Source organism: Aphelocoma coerulescens (genome assembly GCF_041296385.1).
Source record: "Aphelocoma coerulescens isolate FSJ_1873_10779 chromosome W unlocalized genomic scaffold, UR_Acoe_1.0 ChrW_unloc_scaf_1, whole genome shotgun sequence".
In the NCBI taxonomy this organism is placed as follows: Eukaryota; Metazoa; Chordata; class Aves; order Passeriformes; family Corvidae; genus Aphelocoma; species Aphelocoma coerulescens.
In genome coordinates, this window is record NW_027184080.1 from 17,809,492 (window position 1) to 17,828,952 (window position 19,461).

Consider the following 19,461-nt stretch of genomic DNA (forward strand, 5'->3'; position numbering starts at 1 on the left):
GGCTGGAAACACACCTTGTAAACCATGCCACTGCCCAAAACACCATCTCAGGTCTTGTAAGGCACATTTTGTGGTGACATGGTACCTCAGAATTGAATCAGACTATGGGCCTCATTTCTGAAAAAAACGCATAAACTCCTGGGCAAAGAAACATGGTATTGAGTAGATATATCACATCCCTTATCACCCACTCTGGAAAGATTGAGACTGTTTAAGACTATGTTGAAACCACTGGGCAATGAGGCATGGATGCATTGGGATGCAAATTTAACAGAAGCCACTTGGATGGTTAACACCAGAGGATCTGCTAACTGCCCTGGTCCTGCCCAAATAAAACCCCTACATACTTCGGGAGGAGATAAGGTCCCTGTACTACACACAGGAAAACTACATCTACCACCTTCCCTTTATCCACTAGGTGGGTGACCTTATTGTAGGAGATCAAATTAGTTAAACAGAACTTTCACTTTGTGAACCCATGTTGGCTGTGCCTGATGCTTGCATTGTCCTTTAAACGCCTTTCAATAGTACTCAGTACAATCTTCCCATATTTTTTCCAGATACTGAGGTTAGACTAACAGGTCTGTTGATCCCTAGGTCTTCCCTCTCGTCTTTTTTGTAAATTGGAATAATATTGACTAGCTTCTGGTGAGCGGGCACCTCCTCAGACTCCCCAGACCTTTGGTAGATGATGGAGAGGGGTCCTGCTGTAACATCCACTAGCTCCTTCTGAGATTAATCCCATCAGGCCCGGTGGACTTATGAACATTCAGCTGATACAGCTAGTCCCTCACAATTTCAGTGTCCACAAATGGAAAGGCACTGTTCCCATAGTCTTGGTCCTCTGACCCAGATCTTGGGCTGCCCAGTCACCCATCAGTATTATTAAAGACTGGGGGGTGGGGGAAGCACTGAATACCTTCACTTTTTCTTCATCCCTATTAGTCAGATGACCATCTTCAACAAGTATCAGTCTAATGTTTTCTTTAGACCTCCTCTTGCTATTAATGTACTTAAAGAGAGACATGGACATACTAGAGAGAGTTCAGCAACAGACCAAAAAGATAATCAAGTGACTGGAGCATCTCTCCCATGAGGAAAAGCTGAGAGAGCTGGGGCTATTCAGCCTGGAGAAGAGAAGGCTCTGGGGAGATCTTGCCAATGCATGTAAATACCTGAAGGGAGGGTGCAAAGAGGAGAGACAGGCTCTTTTCAGTGGTGCTCAGTGACAGGACCAGAGGCAATGGGCACAGACTGAGACACCAGAGCTTCCACTTGAACATCGGGAAACACTTTTTTTAATGTAAGGGTGACCAAGCACTGGAACAGTTTGTCCAGGGAGATTATGGAACCTCTATTCTTGGAGATTTTCAAAAGCCATCTAGTCACGGTCCAGGGCAGTGGGCTCTAGGTGATCCTGCCTGAGCAGGAGGATTGGACAAGATGACCTCCAGAGGTCATAGAATGGTTTGGGTTGGAAGGGACCTTAAAGATCATCGAGTTTCAACCCTCCTGCCATGGGCAGGGACACCTTCCCACTAGGCCCAATTGCTCCAAGCCCCATCCAACCTGGCCTTGAACACTTCCAGGGATGGGGAATCCAAATCTTCTCTAAGGTCTCTTCCAGCCTTAAACATGTTGTGATTCTATAAATAGATCAAGCTCCCCCATGACCCAAGGAGAGTACTAAATGCAATCCTTTGGGGGTTTGGTCCATGTTACTGGAACCTCTTAAATTATCACTGAAAGTAATGTTAACTTGTTTTTCTTCCCAATGAAATAGACTTCAAAGACTAGTATAATTAGCTGTTTTATCTCACTTGAAGCGACAACACAAAACTTCCTACTCCTTAATTCATTAACAAAGGCATTGAATGTTTGCATATTTACTTAATAAAATGCATCTGAAAACAGAAGGTGAAACATCCAATTTCTGTAAAGGCCACTGAACAAAATTATCATATAATGCAGGTAAGTACAAAATAAAGAATCAAAACTGCAGTGCACTTAGAACAGATAAGGAAGTGTAAACAAAACATAACCAGGCATTCAAAGCATCATGCACATTATGAAATAGCCACAATGACTTTTAGTTCTTTTTGAGCATTTCACTAGTACAAGGTGAATGTTACAGATTGACAACACAATAAATTTAAGATGACACAGAACTACCTTATCAACTTCTCTCTGTGTTGCTCCTTCCTTTTTCAAACGTTCTTGTTCCACAAACTTTGCATTGTAGTTTTCCTTTGATTTCTGTAAGGCCTGAGTGATAGTTTGAATATTTTGCACAGCTTGTAATGTTCCTGAAACATCTTCTTTAGTCTGCCAAATATCACATACTTGTCAAAAACAAACCATTTTAACTATGTCAAGTCATTGGTCATGCATAAGAAAAATAATTAATAACCTTTTTATAAGTTTTGATTTGTTCATCTCCATACTTATTAACTTCTTTTATTAGCTCTTGTAATCTCCGCATGAGGTCCAAGTGACAGCTTGCCAGTTTTTCTGTTGAGGTTTTGAAAACATCCCAAACTGGTGCAAATGTCCTAGATTGAGGGGACAAAAAATAATAAAAAATTTAATGCTCATCTGGATTTGTACTAACATCTGGACTTGTACTAACCAGGAGGGACTGGTTGAAGATGTGAAGGTTGGTGGCAGCCTTGGCTGTAGCAACCATGAGATGGTGGAACTCAGGATCCTGCATGGAGGAAGCAAAGCAGTAAGCAGGACTAGAACCCTGAACTTCCAGAGAGCTAACCTCGACTTCTTCAGGGACCTGCTTCAAGGAATTGCATGGGATAGGGCTCTAGAGAAGGGAGGGAGTCCAAGAGAACTGGTCAATATTTAAGTACCACTTCCTCCAAGTTCAAGACCAGTGTATCCCCATGAGCAAGAAGTCAGGCAAAAGGGGAAGGACACCTGCATGGATGAGCAGGGAGCTTCTAGCAAATCTCAAATGGAAGAAAGAACTTTATGGGATGTGGAAAAAGGGACAGGCCACATGGAAGGGCTATAGGAACATCATCAGGGTATGCAGGGATGAAGTGAGGAAGGCCAAGGCCCACTTGGAATTGAGTCTGGTAAGGGATAGATATCAAGGACAACAAGAAGGGCTTCTAAAAGAACATCAGCAGCAAAAGGAAGATTAGGGAAAATGTGGGTCTGCTGCTGAATTAGGTGGGTGTCCTGGCAATGGAAGACACAGAGAAGGCAGAATTACTGCATGCCTCTTTGCCTCAGTCTTTACTGCTGAGGACGGCCCTCAGGAATCCCATACCTTGGAGGTGAAACAAGGCCCAAGAAAGGAAGACTTCCCCCTGGTCGTAGAGGGTTGGGTTAGAGATCGGTTAAACAGACTTAACAGCCATAAATCCATGGGCCCTGACGGGGTGAAGCCATGGCTGCTGAGGGAGCTGGCAGATGTTGTTGCTCTGCCACTCTACATCATCTTTGAAAAATCATGGAGAATGGAAGAGGTGCCCGATGACTGGAGGAAGGCCAATGTTACTCCCATTTTCAAAAGGGGCAAGAAGAAGGAGGACCTAGGAAACTGCTGGCCAGTCAGCCTCACCTCCATCCCTGGAAAGGTGATAGAACAGATCATTCTGGAGGTCATCTCCAAGCATGTAGAAGAAAAGAAAACCATCAGAAGTAGTCAGCATGGATTCACCAAGGAGAAATCATGCTTGACCAATCTGACAGCCTTTTATGATGACATGGCAGAATGGGTTGATGAGGGGAGAGCAGTAGATGTTGTCTACCTTGACTTCAGCAAGGCTTTTGACAGTGTCTCCCATAACATCCTTGTAGGTTAGATGAATGGACAGTGAGGTGGATCAAGAACTGGCTGAATGGCAGAGCTCAGAGGGTTGCGATCAGCAGAGTAGAACCCAGTTGGAGGCCTGTAGTCAGTGGCGTTCCCCAAGGATCAGTACTGGGTCCAGTCTTATTCAACTTATCAAGGACCTGGACAAAGGGATAGAATGTACCCTCAGCAAGTTTGCTGATGATACAAAACTGGGGGAGTGGCTGATACACCTGAAGGCTGTGCTGCCATTCAGCAAGACCTTGATAGGCTGGAGAGTTGGATGGGGAGAAACCTAATGAGGTTCAACAAGGGCAAGTGTAGGATCCTGCACCTGAGGAGGAATAACCTCAAGTACTAGTATAGGTCAGGGGCTGACCTACTGGAGAGCAGCTCTGTGGAGAAGGACGTGGGAGTCTTGGTGGATGACAAGTTGACCATGAGCTGGCAGTGTGCCCTTGTGGCCAGAAAGGAAAATGGTATCATGGGGTGCATTGGGAAGAGTGTGGCCAGCAGGGTGAGGGAGGTGATCCTGGCCCCTCTACTCAGCCCTAGTGAGGCCACACCTGGAGTACTGTGTCCAGTTCTGGGCTCCTCAGTACAAGAAAGACAAGGAACTACTGGAGAGGGTCCAGCAGAGGCCACGAATATGATGAGAGGTCTGGAGCATCACTCTTAGGAGAGACTGAAGGAGCTGGGCCAGTTTAGTTTAGAGAAGACTGAGAGGGCATCTCAGCAGTACATATAAATATCTCAAAGTCAGGTGCCAAGAGGATGGTGCCAGACTCATTTCAGTGGTTCCCAGTGACAGGACAAGGAGCAACAGCCATAAACTAAAACACAAGAAGTTCTACCTCAACATGAGGAAGAACTTCTTTCCATTGAGAGTGGCAGAGCACTGGAACAAGCTGCCCAGGGAGGTCGTGGAGTCTCCTTCTCTCAAGACATTCAAAATCTACCTGGATGCGTTCCTGTGTAACCTGCTCTAGGTGACCCTGCCTTAGCAGGGGGGTTGGATGGGATGATCTCCAGAGGTCCCTTCCAACCCTAATTATTCTGTGGGGTTTTTTCTTTGTTGGCTATATTTTTCTGAAAATAGTGCTAAAATGTAACTGATATGTCTACAGAATTTCAGCTCTGTTCCTAAAACTGAAGCAAAAACCCCAGCAACTGCTATAAATGTTATTTAATGTTTCAAATGTACTTGGCATCTTACTTAATTTTTTAGTGTTCTATGTTTTACCTGTGTTGACTCTATTGAGTAAAATGCAGCAAAATTAACTTATTCTTCTCCATCAGCAACACAATAATGACAAATGATATTCCTAAAGATGATACAAGAGAAACTCAAAAAATGTAACATGTATAGGTATTTTTAGGTTCATACTTGAATAGTGAAAAGAACCCAAAAGTTACTTGGCTAATTAAGTTTTCAGTTCTTACATCATTACAGCCACAGGATTAACCATATGGTAAAGGAAGGTGAGGGACAGGTAATTCTTCAGATTCAGATTTCTATACTGCATGGACTTCTCCAGCTATTTTAAAGATACACTCCAATTTCCAGGTCAATGTTGCTGAAAAATCAATACCATGTATAGCCTTTAAAGCACTGATGTTATAACTAACATGAAGATACAGAACCTTTGAAGAACAGCAACAACTAGTATCAGATTATCCACTGATGAAAGCTCTCCACATTTCTAGCTGTGATTACTACAAATAAAAATCATATTTGGTCTCATGTAAGAAGTCTGAGCTGTTGGCATAATATTTCTAATTAAAAAAATCCATTAACATTCAGTTTTTAAAAAAACATATCCTGTGTATAAAATTTTAATTAATCTATGGAATAAATCTATTGAAATCTCTTATTCTTAATGTGTCCAAGGACAGAGAAAACACTTGAAAAAGTAGAAATAATAAAAAAATTCACTGCGACATTTGCAGAGCATATGTTCTTTCTTCAAATTAATTACCATAGGATTGGGAGCACAGAATAGAAAATCACATTCTTTATTATGTCTGGAAAAAATCTCAGCCTTAAACACAGAGGAACAGGCAATTCCTCCATGGTGTTGGGCTTTTTGGTTTGTTTGGTTTTTTTAACTGAATAAAGAACTATAGTCTTGTTTTTCATAGCTGCTTGATATTTTGCATAGCTGCACAGTAACTGAAAAACTAAGAATCATTAAAGGTAGAAAAGTTATGCTACCTTGAACATCATCAATAAAATAGAATCAAACTCGATGCTTAACATGTTTAACTATTTCTTTCTTCTACACACTTACCCAAGTTGTGTGTAATTGCTCACTGATTTGGCTAGTTTTGTCATTGACCTTGAATATGCCTCCTCTATTGCAGCCCTGTCAAAGAAAGCAATCAAAAGCATAATTGAAATTTTGAAGATATTTAAAGAAAAATGAATAGGCACTCTAAAGATGCAAAGCATAGGAATTTTTATTTTAGCTGAAAATTACTCCACTCAAAAACTATATGCAAAACCACAGAAGTACAAAAAAATAATCTAAGAACACTGCGACAGAAGGTTGCAGGGAACAGAAACAAATAAAACCTAAGGGCTTGTCCTGGCTTTCACAACCAACGAGGAAACTAAACTCCAAATATGCCACTCCCTTTCCCCAGCCCCCTCAGACAATGAAGAGACAATAGGGAGAGATTATAAGTTAAAATAACAATTTACTAAAATCACGAATAACAATGACATCGATACAAAAAAATACATAAAAAGAAGGTGCCTTACCCAAAAAAAGGAATTTACCACTGGGAACAAATAAAAACACTCCCCATGATACTGAAATAGGCCAGAGAGAAATTTTCTAACAGTTTTGAGTATTCGAAGGCAGGCATTCTTTATTGCAGTGCTGGTTACTCGGAGGATCCTTCCCCCAATTGAGTGCCCCGAGTGTCAGGTAAACAGAGTTATTATACACACTGATTACATATTCATTAGCTATCCCCACTTACTTGATGTATATATATTACTTTATTTTACATAGTCACACCTCTTAGTCCTTATATGGTTCTTTGGGGTCTGTCTTCAACATTTGGTGTCCTTTTTAGGTGGCTGTTCCTCAACCCCTGCTTTTGAGTTGTTGTTTTGCATAACTTCTGTTTGCCTAAGTTATATCCTTTATCTATTTCTGCAAGGCTATGCTGTTCTGTTCTACTGTCCTTATCACCCAAAGACAGCACCTGACATGATCTCCAAAGAAAGGAAAAATGGCGACCAATCCTGTGGCGGTGGCAGCTGTGGCGCTGGTTTGTGGCTGTGGCTACAGCTTGGCTCCACTCAGCTCTGCTGGGCTTCGTTGTGGCTTGGGCTTCACGCAGCTCGTCTGGGCTCCACTACGCACCACCACCACTCTTTTTTCTTGGAGTGGCATCTTGGGCTCACCATCACTGTCCTCCAGCAGCAAACCACAAAAGCCGTAGCTCAGAGGAATGGGAAAGGGACTGACAGTAGCAAAGAGGGGCTAGGTCTGCCGGGCTGCCCCCGATATCTTCTCCCTGGAGAGAGCCAGGCAAGATGGCCCCTTTCCAGCTTCTGGCCTTCAGCCTTCCCTGATGAAACCACACCCCCCAGCAGTGATGTAGGTGGTATCAAATATTAAACACTAAAGCTCCACCCCCTGGCTTTAAAACCATAACATTATCCACCACTTATTCTATACCATCTACATCATGCCCAGATTTATACCTTTAAACTATATACATATAAATACACACACACATAACTATGCACAGGCATAGGTATGATTTCAGTAGTAACTGATCATCCCCCCAAGATTGTAGAGTTCATTTAGTCCATGGATGGTATAACTGGAGTAGTCCATACTTACTGTCCATGGTATTTACAACATACAGTGGCAGTGTCATACAGAAACCAGAATTACATATGCAATTCAACATTACAGGCTGTTCTCACAGAAAGTCAAATCACCCTGACATGTTTCACTGTCCCTCTGCATTATCCAGTAAGTGCACCCAGGTCCTTGAGCAAAAACAATCCCATAGATGGGTTTGCCTTTGCTTGAGGCAGGACTAATCCAAACTGTCTTTCCTAACACATTCCTCATATGCACCATGGGGATGTTATCTCCTTCTACAGTATGTAAGGGTTCTGATTGGGCAGGGCCAGCTTGATTGGTAGAGCCTCCAGTGTTAACTATCCAGGTGACCTTTGCTAAATGTAAATCTGAGTGTTTGAAGGTCCCACCACCCATTGCTTTCAATGTGGTTTTTAACAGTCAATTACATTGTTCAATTTTTCCAGAGGCTGGTGCATGATAGAGAATGTGATACACCCACTCAGTGCCATGTCCTTTGGCCCAGGTGTCTATGAGGCTATTTTTGAAATGAGTCCAACTGTCCGACAATTCTTGCAGGGCTGCCATGTCACCACAGGACTGGTTTTTCAAGGCCCAGGATGGTGTTCAGGGAAGTGGTGTGAGGCACAGGGTATGTCTCCAGACATCCAGTGGTTGTTTCCACCACTGTCAGCACAAAGCACTTGCCTTGGCAGGTTTGCAGGAGTGTGATATAATCAATCTGCAGGGCCTCCCCGTATTTTGACCATCATCCACCATACCACAGGAGTTTTACCTGCTTAGCCTCCTTGATTGCAGCACATTTCACTGTTATGGATAACCTGGGAGATAGTGTCCATGGTTAAGTCCACCTCTCAATAATGAGCCCATCTGTATGTTTGTTGGGGTATTAGGAGCTCCCCTGGTTTTTTTGGGTTTTTTTTCTGTTAAAGGAATTTTCCCCCCATACATGTTGCTAGGGGAACAAATGGCTAGGTGCTTAAGAAGAACAAAAGACCTGGCTGCTCTTTTTGTTTCAGCTGGGTGTGTCGTCAGTCGGTCTGGCATTCAGAGAGGGAAGCTGCTTGTTCTTCGGCCATTTTTCTTTCTGCCGGAGCAGCCCTGGGATGCCAAGCCCACCTTCCCTGCCCCGCTAGGAGCCGGGCTGTGGCTGCCCTGCCCCGCCACTGCTTCGAGCCTTCGCTACGTTGTAGCCGTGCTCACCCTGCCTGCCCCGACCCTCAGGGGGGGTTCTCTGTTTGGATACACCTCGTCTGCCATCCAGGATTTGTGCTCGTCCCTGCTGTTCCAGCCTGCTGTTCCCGAGGGTCCGGCCGGACACCGGGATTGGCTACCCAGGGGTTTGTGAAGCTTCTTTGTTCCATCCCTTCCCGGGATCCCAGGCCACCAGTGCTGCATGCTCCCCGAGCTCGCTCCGGAGCGCCCCCTGCAGCCACGGGGGAACCATCGCACCTGCCCTTCTCACCGGGAGCCGCCAGCGCTGCTGCCGGCTGCTACCGGAACTGCACCCAAGGGGAAAGGGCCTGACAGCCAAGAAGGCTGGGACTGGGTTTGTGATTGTTTGCTGTTACTGCCATAGTTATTGTTGTTTGTTTGACTGGTTATACACATATAGATATATAATAGTAAAGAACTGTTATTCCTATTTCCCATATCTTTGCCTAAAAGCCCTTGATTTCAAAATTATAATAACTCAGAGGGAAAGGGGTTGTATCTGCCATTCCAAGGGAGGCTTCTGCCTTCCTTAGCAGACACCTGTCTTTCAAACCAAGACAATGTTGCATCTCTTCTCTGATGACCTGAGATGTCATGGGCCCATCGAGCCAGAAATAAATCTCCCTTGTGTTGCCAATCAAGATCTACCTGCAAAACTTTAATCTTGGCAGCTTAATCAACCTGGCCATTGCTGCGATGTTCTTCAGTAGCCTGACTCTTAGGTATGTGTGCAACTACATGACTTACTTTCACAGTTAACTTCTCTACCCGGGCAGTGAGTTCTTGCCAGAATTCAGCAGCCCTGATGGATTTCCCTCTATGCTGCCAATTGGTCTTTTTCCATTCTTCCAGCCACCCCCGAAGAGGGTTTGCTACCATCCAGGAGTCAATGTAGTGTTGGCCACTTCTCTCTTTCAGCGATATCTAAAGACAGCTGGACATCTTTCAGCTCTGCAACGTTACTTGATCCACCTTGTCCCTCAATAGCTTCTATGAGTCATCGTGTAGGACTCCATATGGCAGCTTTCCTTTTTTGATGTATCCTTACAATATATAGCAGGAACCATCAGTGAAGAGAGCATATCGCTTTTCGTTTTCTGGTAGCTGGTTGTATGGTGGGGCCTCCTCAGCATGTGTCACCTGCTCCTCTTCCTCTTCTGATATGAGTCCAAAATTTTCGCCTTCAACCCAGTTCATGATGATCTCCAAGATCCCTGGGTGACTGGAATTTCCCATCCGAGCACACTGTGTGATCAGAGTAATCCACTTGCTCCATGTGGCATCAGTGGCACGTGTGGAAGGGACCTTTCCTTTGAACATCCAGCCCAGCACTGGCAGTCAAGGTGCCAGGAGGAGCTGTGCTTCAGTGCCAATCACTTCTGAGGCAGCTCAAACCCCTTCATAAGCTTTCGGGATCTCCTTTTCAGTTGGGGTGTAGCAGGCCTCAGATCCTTTCTATCCTGGACTCCAGAATCCCAGGGGTTGTCCTCAAGTCTTCCCAGGTACTCTTTGCCAGAGGCTCCAGGAAGGACTATTCTCCCTCGCTGCAGTGTAGAGCACATTTTTCACATCTTGTCCTGTCCTGACTGGCCCAAGGGCTACTGCATGAACAATCTCCTGTTTAATTTGTTCAAAAGCTTGTTGTTGTTCAGAGTCCAACTCAAAATCATTCTTCTTTCATGTAATATTCTCCTGGTTTGAAGGACAGGTGTCTGCCAAGGAAGGCAATAACCTCCCTTGGAATGGACAATATGACCCCGCTCCCTCCAAATTATTATAACTTTGAAATTATGGGGCTTTCAGGCAAAGATATGGGAAAAGGAATAACAGTTCTTTACTAGTATGTATGCATATAACAAGGCAAACAAACAACAACAATGGTAGCAACAAAAAACAAAAGGAAAAAAAAACCAGAAAACCCAATAAACAGTCTCTTCCCTGCTCTTTAAGCAATTTCCCTTTTGGTGTAGTTATGGCCACAGCCGGCAGGGGTGCTGGCGGGCTCCTGGTGGGCAGGGCAAGTGCGATGATTCCCCTGCGGCTGCAGGGGGAGCTCCTGTGTGAGCTTGGAGACCACGTGGCTAATGGCAGCTTGACCGAGACAGGAAGGGATGGGAAAAAAGCTTGCTTTACAAACCCCCAGAGGCAGTCAATCCTGGTGCCCCAGCAGGACCCTCAGAAGCAGCGAGCTGGAACAGCAGGAATGAGCAAAATCCCAGGGTGGCAGATAAGATGTATCACAAAGTCCGCAGCTGTAGCTGGAACCACGGGACATCCTGGCAGGCGAGGGTTGGGGGGACTACAATGTAGCAGAAAAACTGGAGCAGTGGCAAAGAAATGGCGGGGGCTGGGCAGTGGCAGCCTGGCTCCCAAACATGGCGGGGGGGGGGGGGGGGGCGGGATCCTGGGGTTTCCCCTGAGACACCTGAGCAGATGGTGAGGGATCCCCTGTTTGGTGAGGCAGGGTATTAATAAGGTCCCAGTGCAACGGCCTCTCTTACGAGCAGAGCTCCACTCACGGTAGAAGAAAGGCAGCAGGAGACAGAACTCCGCAGTGGTGACGAATTCTCCCCACAGTGACCATAGGCTCTCTCCCCTCTGAATGATGAAAGCACAAGAAGAGAGCTAGGAGCTGCACGCAACCCCTTTTCCCCAGCCCAATTCTCTCAGTATCTCTGTGCTTCCCAGAGAAACCCCCAGGTAAAGAGAGAAAGTAGCCAGCTGCCACCCCTCTCCTGAGCTGTGGCAACTTCTTTTGTCTCTCTTAAGTACCCGGTTGTTATTGTCTTCTAGCAACACATATGGGAGAAAATTCCCTGAGAGAAAAAAACAAAAGGAAGAATCCTAAACCCCAACAGTTCTTTACTAGATTATATATATGACAGGGCAAACAAACAACAACAGCAGCCACAACAAAGAAAACCAGGAACCCAATAAGAGCCTTCTCTCAGCTGTCAAGCACTTTCCCCTTTGGTGTAGTTATGGTCACAGCTGGCAGGGGCCCTGGCAGGCTCCCGGTGGGCAGGGCAAGTGCTATGATTCCCCTGCGGCTACAGGAGGCGCTATGGCGTGAGCTCAGCCACCTCTCTCCACGTGGTTAATGGTGGCTCAGCTGGCAGGAGAGATAAAAAAGGGGCTTCCTTTACAAACTCACGGGGGCAGCCAGTCCCAGTGCCCCTCTGGATGGCGAAATAGACTGCAGCAGGAACCTTGGAGCAGCAAGCTAGAACGGCAGAGGCAAGCAGGGCCCAGGGTGACAAACAAAATGTAGCAGAAACTCCGCGGCTGTAGCAGGAGCCGCAGGGGATTGGGCGGACACGGGGTGTCAAAGTGTAGTGAAAAACCCAAAGCAGTAGCAGAAAAGCAGCGGGGCTGGGCAGTGGCATCTGGGCTTCTGCAAGCAGCTGCCGCATGCCCCTTCCCAGTGAGGTCGGGTGTTGGAAAGGTCCCAGTTCAACAGCTGCTCTTGTGAGAGGAAGCTCACCCCCAGCAAGTAGAAACCGTGCAGGATGACAACTCCTCAGTGGCACCGGATTCTGGGCAGCAACAGTCTGGCACCAAACTCGCATCTCTCCACTTCAGTCCCGAGAATGAGAGAGTGAGGAGCTGAGCCCAGCCCCCTGATTCCCCAGCCGAAATCTTGTGGTATCTCTGCACTTCCCAAGAGAAAGCCTTCCAGCTAAGAGGCTGCAGCCAGCTGCCCCCTTCCCCCCACCTTGGCCACTTATTTTGTCTCTTAAGCATCGGTCGTTCCAATCTCTTAGGCAACAAATGGGACAAAATTCACTGAGAGAAAGAAAAGGAAAAAAAAAGGAAAAATCTTAACTTCCAATACACATGATAGAGGGATTACAATCTGACTGTAATCTGGAATATGCATTATCCAAAAACCCACAGTGCCTAGGAAAACCGGTGTTTCCTTCTTGCTGGTCAGTGGGAACACAGCTGCTGTTTTGTTGACCACATCCATTGGAATCTGATGATCTCCATCTTGCCATTTTACTCCTAAAAACTGAATTTCCTGGGCAGGTCCCTGGACCTCACTTTGCTTTATGGCAAAACCAGCCTTCAGGAGGATTCAGATTATCTTCTCTGCTGGCTTGGTTTTGGAGACAAATTTCAGGAGGAAATGCCCTGGAATGAGCATTTCCTCTAGAGGGAAAGGGCTTCAATAACTCCCTTTTCTTCTGCCAATGAGGCAGATGGATACCAGGGGGTGAAAGTGAAAAAAACCTGTTTATTAACAAAAAAAAAAGGGTGCCCACAAGGCACAGAAAAAAGAAAAAGAAAAAAAATTGAACCTTACACCCCAACCTCCCCCTCGACGCATGGCCGAGAGGCAAAGATGGCGGCTGCCGGTCTTTGTCTCTGGGAAGCGGGGAGAAAAGAGTTCACAGCAGCTGGGAACCTTTTGGATTTCTGGCATGGGTCTACTCCTTGCAGCAGCTGAAGTTGGTGGATTTTAATGTCCTTTCTGATGTTGGTTCAGCTTCTCCGAGGTCTCAGGTTCAGGGCAGTTCCGCCAGCTTCCCGGACGGGCCAAAGAAAAAAAAAGCCAAGCCAAAACAGTTCAAGGAAAAAAACCCAAAAAAAACTGCTGAGAGGATTCCCCGTACAGCCTCCAGGCTAGTGGGAGGGGAAAAAAACATTTTGCTTCACACTAGCAAAAAACCCAATCCATCAAAAGGAACAATGTAGCATTCCCATCCATGCTGTCCGGAGCACCCAGAGAGAGGGAGATTGAACAGAGCCCGTGCAGGAGCTCAAGGCTCCCCGCCCCAAACCCTGGGTCCATCTTAAAGCTACAGAAGTTGTTTTCTGGGCATAAAGCAGACAGTTAGGGAATAAAGCATCATCATAAAATCACCCCAAGACATCTGCTTGTGCCAGTTTGGACAAATTTGGAAGAAAAATATCCTCTGATAGAAGGCAGGTTACAACCAGCCCTCCCCCACCAGGTTTGGGAAAAAAAGAAATTTTCCTCAGAGGAAAGTGAAAGAGATAAAAAGCTATTTATTTTACAAACACACAGGAAAAGGATAATAATGCTAAATAATGAAACCTCTTGCTGTGGAGAGAAACCTGGGAAGATTTCAGAGTCCTTCTGTAGGTATGGTCTCTCTCCTGCTCCGAGGAGCTGGGTCGATGTGGGTCCACTTCCGGGGCCTCCGTGGAAAATTCTCTTGATGTGTTCTGATGTTGAAACAGTCCAGAAGAGAAGAAGGGAAAAACCAAAGTCCCAGGAAAACAAAGTTCAACTCTCCATCTCCTTCCAGAGAAAAAAAGCCGAAAGCTGGCTGAAAAGCAAGAAGGGTGCTTCCTCCTTTCTTGCTGCTGCAAAACAACTGTTTTGTGTCCTTGAACAACTGTTTTGAAAAGTTCGCTCAGTTTTTCTCTCTCCCCCTTCTCAGGCTCAGTTTAAAGGCACAGAAAGGCACAACATTAATTTCTGGGCATAGAGCAGCGATAGGGGATACACATCCTAAAGTCACCCCAAGACACTGCTTTTCTCAAAAACTTCCCCTACCATGTTTCCTTATACGATGATGTCATCAATGTACTACAAGTGTTCTGGAGCCTCACCCTTTTCCAGTGCAGCCTGGATCAGTCCATGGCAAATGGTTGGGCTGTGCTCCCACCCCTGGGAAAGTCAGTTCCAGGTGAAACCAAATTGTGGCCTGCACTCTGATGCTACAGGAATGGAGAAAAACGCATTAGCAATGTCAATGGTGGCACTACTTTGCTGCCTTGGACTCCAGCTCATACTGAAGTTCCAGCATGTCTAGTCTGTCAGCACTCAGTGGTGATGTGACTCGGCTCAGGCCTCGATAGTCCACTTTCAATCTCCACTCTCCATTAGATTTATGCACAGGCCATATGGGGCTATTAAAGGGTGAGCAAGGCTTGCTGACCACTTCCTGGCTCTCCAGTTCAGTAATAACCTTATGGATGGGAATCATGGAGTCCCGGTTGGTGTGGTATTGCTTACTGTTCTTGTAGCAATCAGTACCCGTTGTTCGTCAACCCTCAGCAGTCCCACAGCAGAAGGGTCCTCTTGAGAGGCCAGGTATGGTATTCAACTGTGTTGCTTCTTCTGTCTCCACAGCAGTTATCCCTAAAGCCCGATGATGTCCTTTTTGGTCTTTGAAATACCTGCTCCTGAGGTAATCTATGCCAAAGATACACAGAGCCTCTAGACCAGTCACAAGGGGGTGTTTTTGCCACTGTTTCCCGGTCAGGCTCACTTCAGCTTTCAGTACAGTCAGTTGTTGGGTTCCCCCCCGTCACCCCAGAAATAGAGAGAAATTCTGCCCCTACATATCTAGATGGCATCAGGGTACATTGTGCGCCAGCATCAACTAAAACCTCTTGTGGGTCTGTATTAAAGATTAGGATTTTTTCCTTTTTTTTTTTTTCTTTCTCCCAGGGAGTTTTTCTCCCATTTATTGCCTCAGAGATGGGAATGACAGGTACTTAAGAGAGACAAAAGATGTGGCCAAGATGGGGAGGAGGGGGGAAGTGGTGCAGTTTGCTACAGTCTCTTAGCTGGGGGGTTTTCTCTTGGGAAATGCAGAGATACCTCGAGACTTGGCTGAGGGTCTGGGGGCTGGGCTCAGTCCTCTCTCTCACTCTCTTGGGATTGGAGGGGAGACAGGTGTGGTTTTGGTGCCGGACTGCTGCTACCCAGAGGATTCACTGCCACTGTGGAGTTTTGTCCTTCACTGCTTCTCCTTACTGTGGGTGAGCTTGAACTGGGACCTTTTCTACACCTGATCTCACTGAGAGGGACCTTCACCATCTGCTCAGATGCCTCAGGGGAAACCCAGGACCCCAACCCCCTTCCCCTCTCCAGAGGGAGCATCTCCCGGCTGTTTGAGGGAGCCCGGCTGCTGCTGCCCAGCCCTGCTGTTTTCTGCCCCTGCTTCAGGCTTTTTGCTATACTTTAACTTGATACCCCAGGTCCACCTGGACCCCCACTGCTCCTGCCACAGCTTCAGGGCTTTTTGCTACACTTTGCCACCCCAGGTACTCTCGCCTCTGCTGTTTCAGCCCACTGCTCCAAGGCTCCTGATACAGTCCATTTTTCCACCCGGAGTGGCACTGAGAACGGCTGCTTCCCATGAGTTTTGCAAAAGGGAGCCACCTCCCCTCTTCCCTATTGCCTGAGTCGCCATTGGCACTGGAGAGGCGGCTGAGCTCTCGCCACAGCATTCGCAGGGGAATCATAGCACCACCATGCTCACCCACCATTAACCAGGTGAGAGAGGTGGCTGAGCTTGCGCCACAACGCCCCCTGCAGCCGTGGGGAAATCATTGCACCCACCCTGCCTGGCTGGGAGCCAACAGCACTCCTGCCAGCTGTGGTCATAACTACACCAAAGGGGAAAGTGTTTGATGGCCAAGAGAAGGCTGTAATTGGGTTTCTGTTTTCTTTGTTGTTGCTGGGGTTGTTGTTTGTTTGACTTGTTATACACATATATACTAGTAAAGAACTGCTATTCCTTTTCCTATATCTTTGCTTGAAAGCTCCGTAATTTCAAAGTTATAATAATTTGGAGGGAAGGGGGTCATATTTTCCATCCCAGGAAGGTTCCTGCCTTCCTTGGCAGACCTTTTAAACCAAGATAGTCTGCTGTACCAGGCCATTGGATCCACACAGTCCAATAGATCTGATTGTCCCTTTCCTTCTCCTTGCTGGAGGCAGGACCACTCAAGTTCTGGTCACAGTATTCGCTCACTTCTTGTAAATATGACCAGCAGGTCCCTTCAAGAGGATCAGACATAACATCATCCCTTCTATTCTGCCTAGGGGCTTGCCCACAATAGACCAGAATGGCATTTATCCTTGACACATTTCCTGTAGTAGTTGTTCCTCCTTTCAACTCACATAGCCATGCTGCTAGGGCAGAGGTAGGTTGTCCATCCCACCTCCACATGTCTTCTCCATGGTCATGCAGGTAAAACTAGAGATTCCTTTATGGAGTGGACCCTCTCTCCCTTGCTGGGGGGTGCCTGCTCCTAATAGCAGAGACTCTGGTCTGTACTGGCAGGGCATGGAAAATTTCCTCTTGTAGTGGTTTGGTCCAAAATACTCATTACTGTTTATCTTCTGTGAGATAAGAATTAGGAGAAACGCAAAGCAGGCACCAAACTTGAAAGAATATAAAGAAGTTTATTAACAGACCTAAAAGAGGGAAAAAAATATTATACCATACCTTCATAACTCTCCCCCTCCCCCCACCTTCCTCCCTTCTCCCACTGACAATGTAAAAAGACAACCCTTAAGATATTCAGTCTGTTTACCACTTCCATAATAACCTTGTTCAGTCCATTTAGAAAGAGAAGTCTCTTCTTGCTCATGCTATGAAAACAGTATCACAACGAGACAGCTGCCCACTTCCAAATATTGTTCAGTCCATTTAGGAAGAGGTCTCTCTGCTTGTGATGTGAGTCCCTTCCCCCGACTTGCAGCTTTTCCCGCAACTGCTTTTGAGGATCCACTCTTGAAGTTTTTTGGGGTACAATTTTAAGGTTGAGCCGTTCAGAAACAAGAACAGAGGCCCTTCTCCTTCCCTGGGAGCAAAGGGTCTTCCTCATCTTCATCGTTAGGACTATCTCTGGGAGCATCTCTAGGAACTGAGGTTTCTCCTTTCCCATTTGGAGCAAAAGTCCTCATCTGGTCCATCTCTCCCTGTCCAAACTTCTCATGAAATTACAGCTGCGTCAGCATCTGCCTATCTCAGCGCAGGTGCTTTTGCTTACGAGTTGAACACTCCACCCCCCATATCTTCATGAAATTACAATGGGATACTCTGATATATCATAGCTTTATAACAGACTTTCAGCTTTAAGCATCTCCTCTTTCTCTTCCCTCAGGTTTTCAGCTCTTCACAGCAATAAAAGGGTTAATCTCACCTCGGCCTTGCAGCTGTGTGGCTTATCGGTGTTGGTCACCTGACCTCTGCCTGACAGCAGTGCTGCTTTGCTGAAATCTTGGCCGCAGTGGAGGGGGGGGGGGGGGGGGGCAGGGTTCTGAGCCGCTCTGGCTGGCCACAGCCCTGCTGGGGGGGGTCATCCTGGAGCCGTGGCCCGGCCCGGCCTGGCCCAAGCAGGGGCTGGGCCCACTGGCCCCCGCTCGGGCCCTGCAGCCACCTGTCCCAGCGCCGGAAACGAGAGAGCTTGCGGGGGGGGGGGGGGGGGGAGTTTGTCTATTCTTAAGTGTGGATCACAGAGGCGGTCACAACTTTAAGTGCTCAAAGAATTGTCCATATTCAAACTGGCCATCTGATAGGTTCTATCAGGTCATAGAGGAAGCTGTAAGGAGAACATCACTTCCGAGACTCAGCTCACTAACCTAGGACACCTCTCTAAGCTCCTCTCTTAATTTTTGGTGGCCCTCTTTAACTTTCTTCTTTTAAGTTCCAGAAATCCTCGAGCAGTTTCTCCATGGATGAGATGTGGGCCCACAACAGGGTGGTGATAGTTTCTTCATACATCCAGAGTTTGCCAATCAAAGTGCCACTTTGTCTTCTCCCTCCTTCCATGCCATCATAGCTTACTGGCTGGCATATGATGCTGGCACGTTCTGTATGAATTTCAGCCACATCTGTGATGTACACTGGACACCATCTGGATTAGTAGGGAACTGCTTGTCATCTGAATAAATTATCTCCAGTACAGCTAATTCTCTCAGATACTGGATACCTTGTCCCGTGGTGTCCCATTAGCCTTGGCACACTGAAAGGTCTTCTTTGCAAAGGTATCTTTCCCTCACACTTGACATGAATCTCCTACAGAGGTTTAGAGGTTCTGGTCTTCTCCCAATGCCCTCCTCAATACCTGCATCCTGGGACAGGGATCCCAGTTGCTTGACTTCACTACCAACTCGGTTCATATTGTTGGCCACTGCATCCCAGAATCAGAGCAGCCAGGTCAATAAGGACTCACCTGTCTGGTGGCTGAAATCTTTCCGCATACTGTGCAACTCACCCATGGATAGAGATTGGGTGATTATCTCTGACTCTGTCACTTCCACTGATTGTGAGATTCCTGCTTCCTCTTCATTCCTCACTACGTAAACTGATTTGGTCTTGGATTTTGTCTTCTGAATAGGGGTGACTGCTACTGGCTTGGGCTGTCCCTCTGGTTCAGCTGCAGTTTGAGTGACCACAGTGCTTGTTGATCTGGTTTCCTTCCTCTCTCCCGAAGGTGCTGTACCATAACAAGCAGTGTCTGGTAGGCAGTGGTCAGGGCCCAGGACGTTGCATAACTTCACACCTCTCTGAAACTGCCCCAGCATTTTTCCTTCACACATTTTATCACTTTAACAGGGTCCTGTAGTTGTTCAGGGTTGAACTTCAAAACCACTGGAGAAATCCTCCAAATACTGGCCCATGTACTCTCACATTCCATGCCACTCAGGACTATCTACCCCATGGACAGGCCTCTGGACAACCTCCCTACAAATCTTTGTCCTATCTCTAAACATGGTGTAGACCATACATATGAGACATAGCAGAACTAGCAACAAGATTATGATGTCATTAAAATCCAGAGGGAATTCAACATTCTTAAAAACTG

At 46.5% G+C, this 19,461-nt stretch overlaps 1 protein-coding gene across 1 annotated transcript in view; it reads right to left on the reverse strand.

The window, feature by feature from the left end:
* LOC138102765 (F-BAR domain only protein 2-like) overlaps positions 1 to 19,461 on the reverse strand; it is a 257,438-nt gene that overhangs the window by 177,493 nt on the left and 60,484 nt on the right. Inside the window, exons 3-5 of the mRNA XM_069000522.1 lie at positions 6,106 to 6,180; positions 2,411 to 2,552; positions 2,173 to 2,325 (exon numbers count right to left, since the gene is read on the reverse strand). Of these exons, the coding sequence (XP_068856623.1) occupies positions 2,173 to 2,325; positions 2,411 to 2,552; positions 6,106 to 6,180 (370 nt within the window). The remainder of the gene's footprint in view (positions 1 to 2,172; positions 2,326 to 2,410; positions 2,553 to 6,105; positions 6,181 to 19,461) is intronic.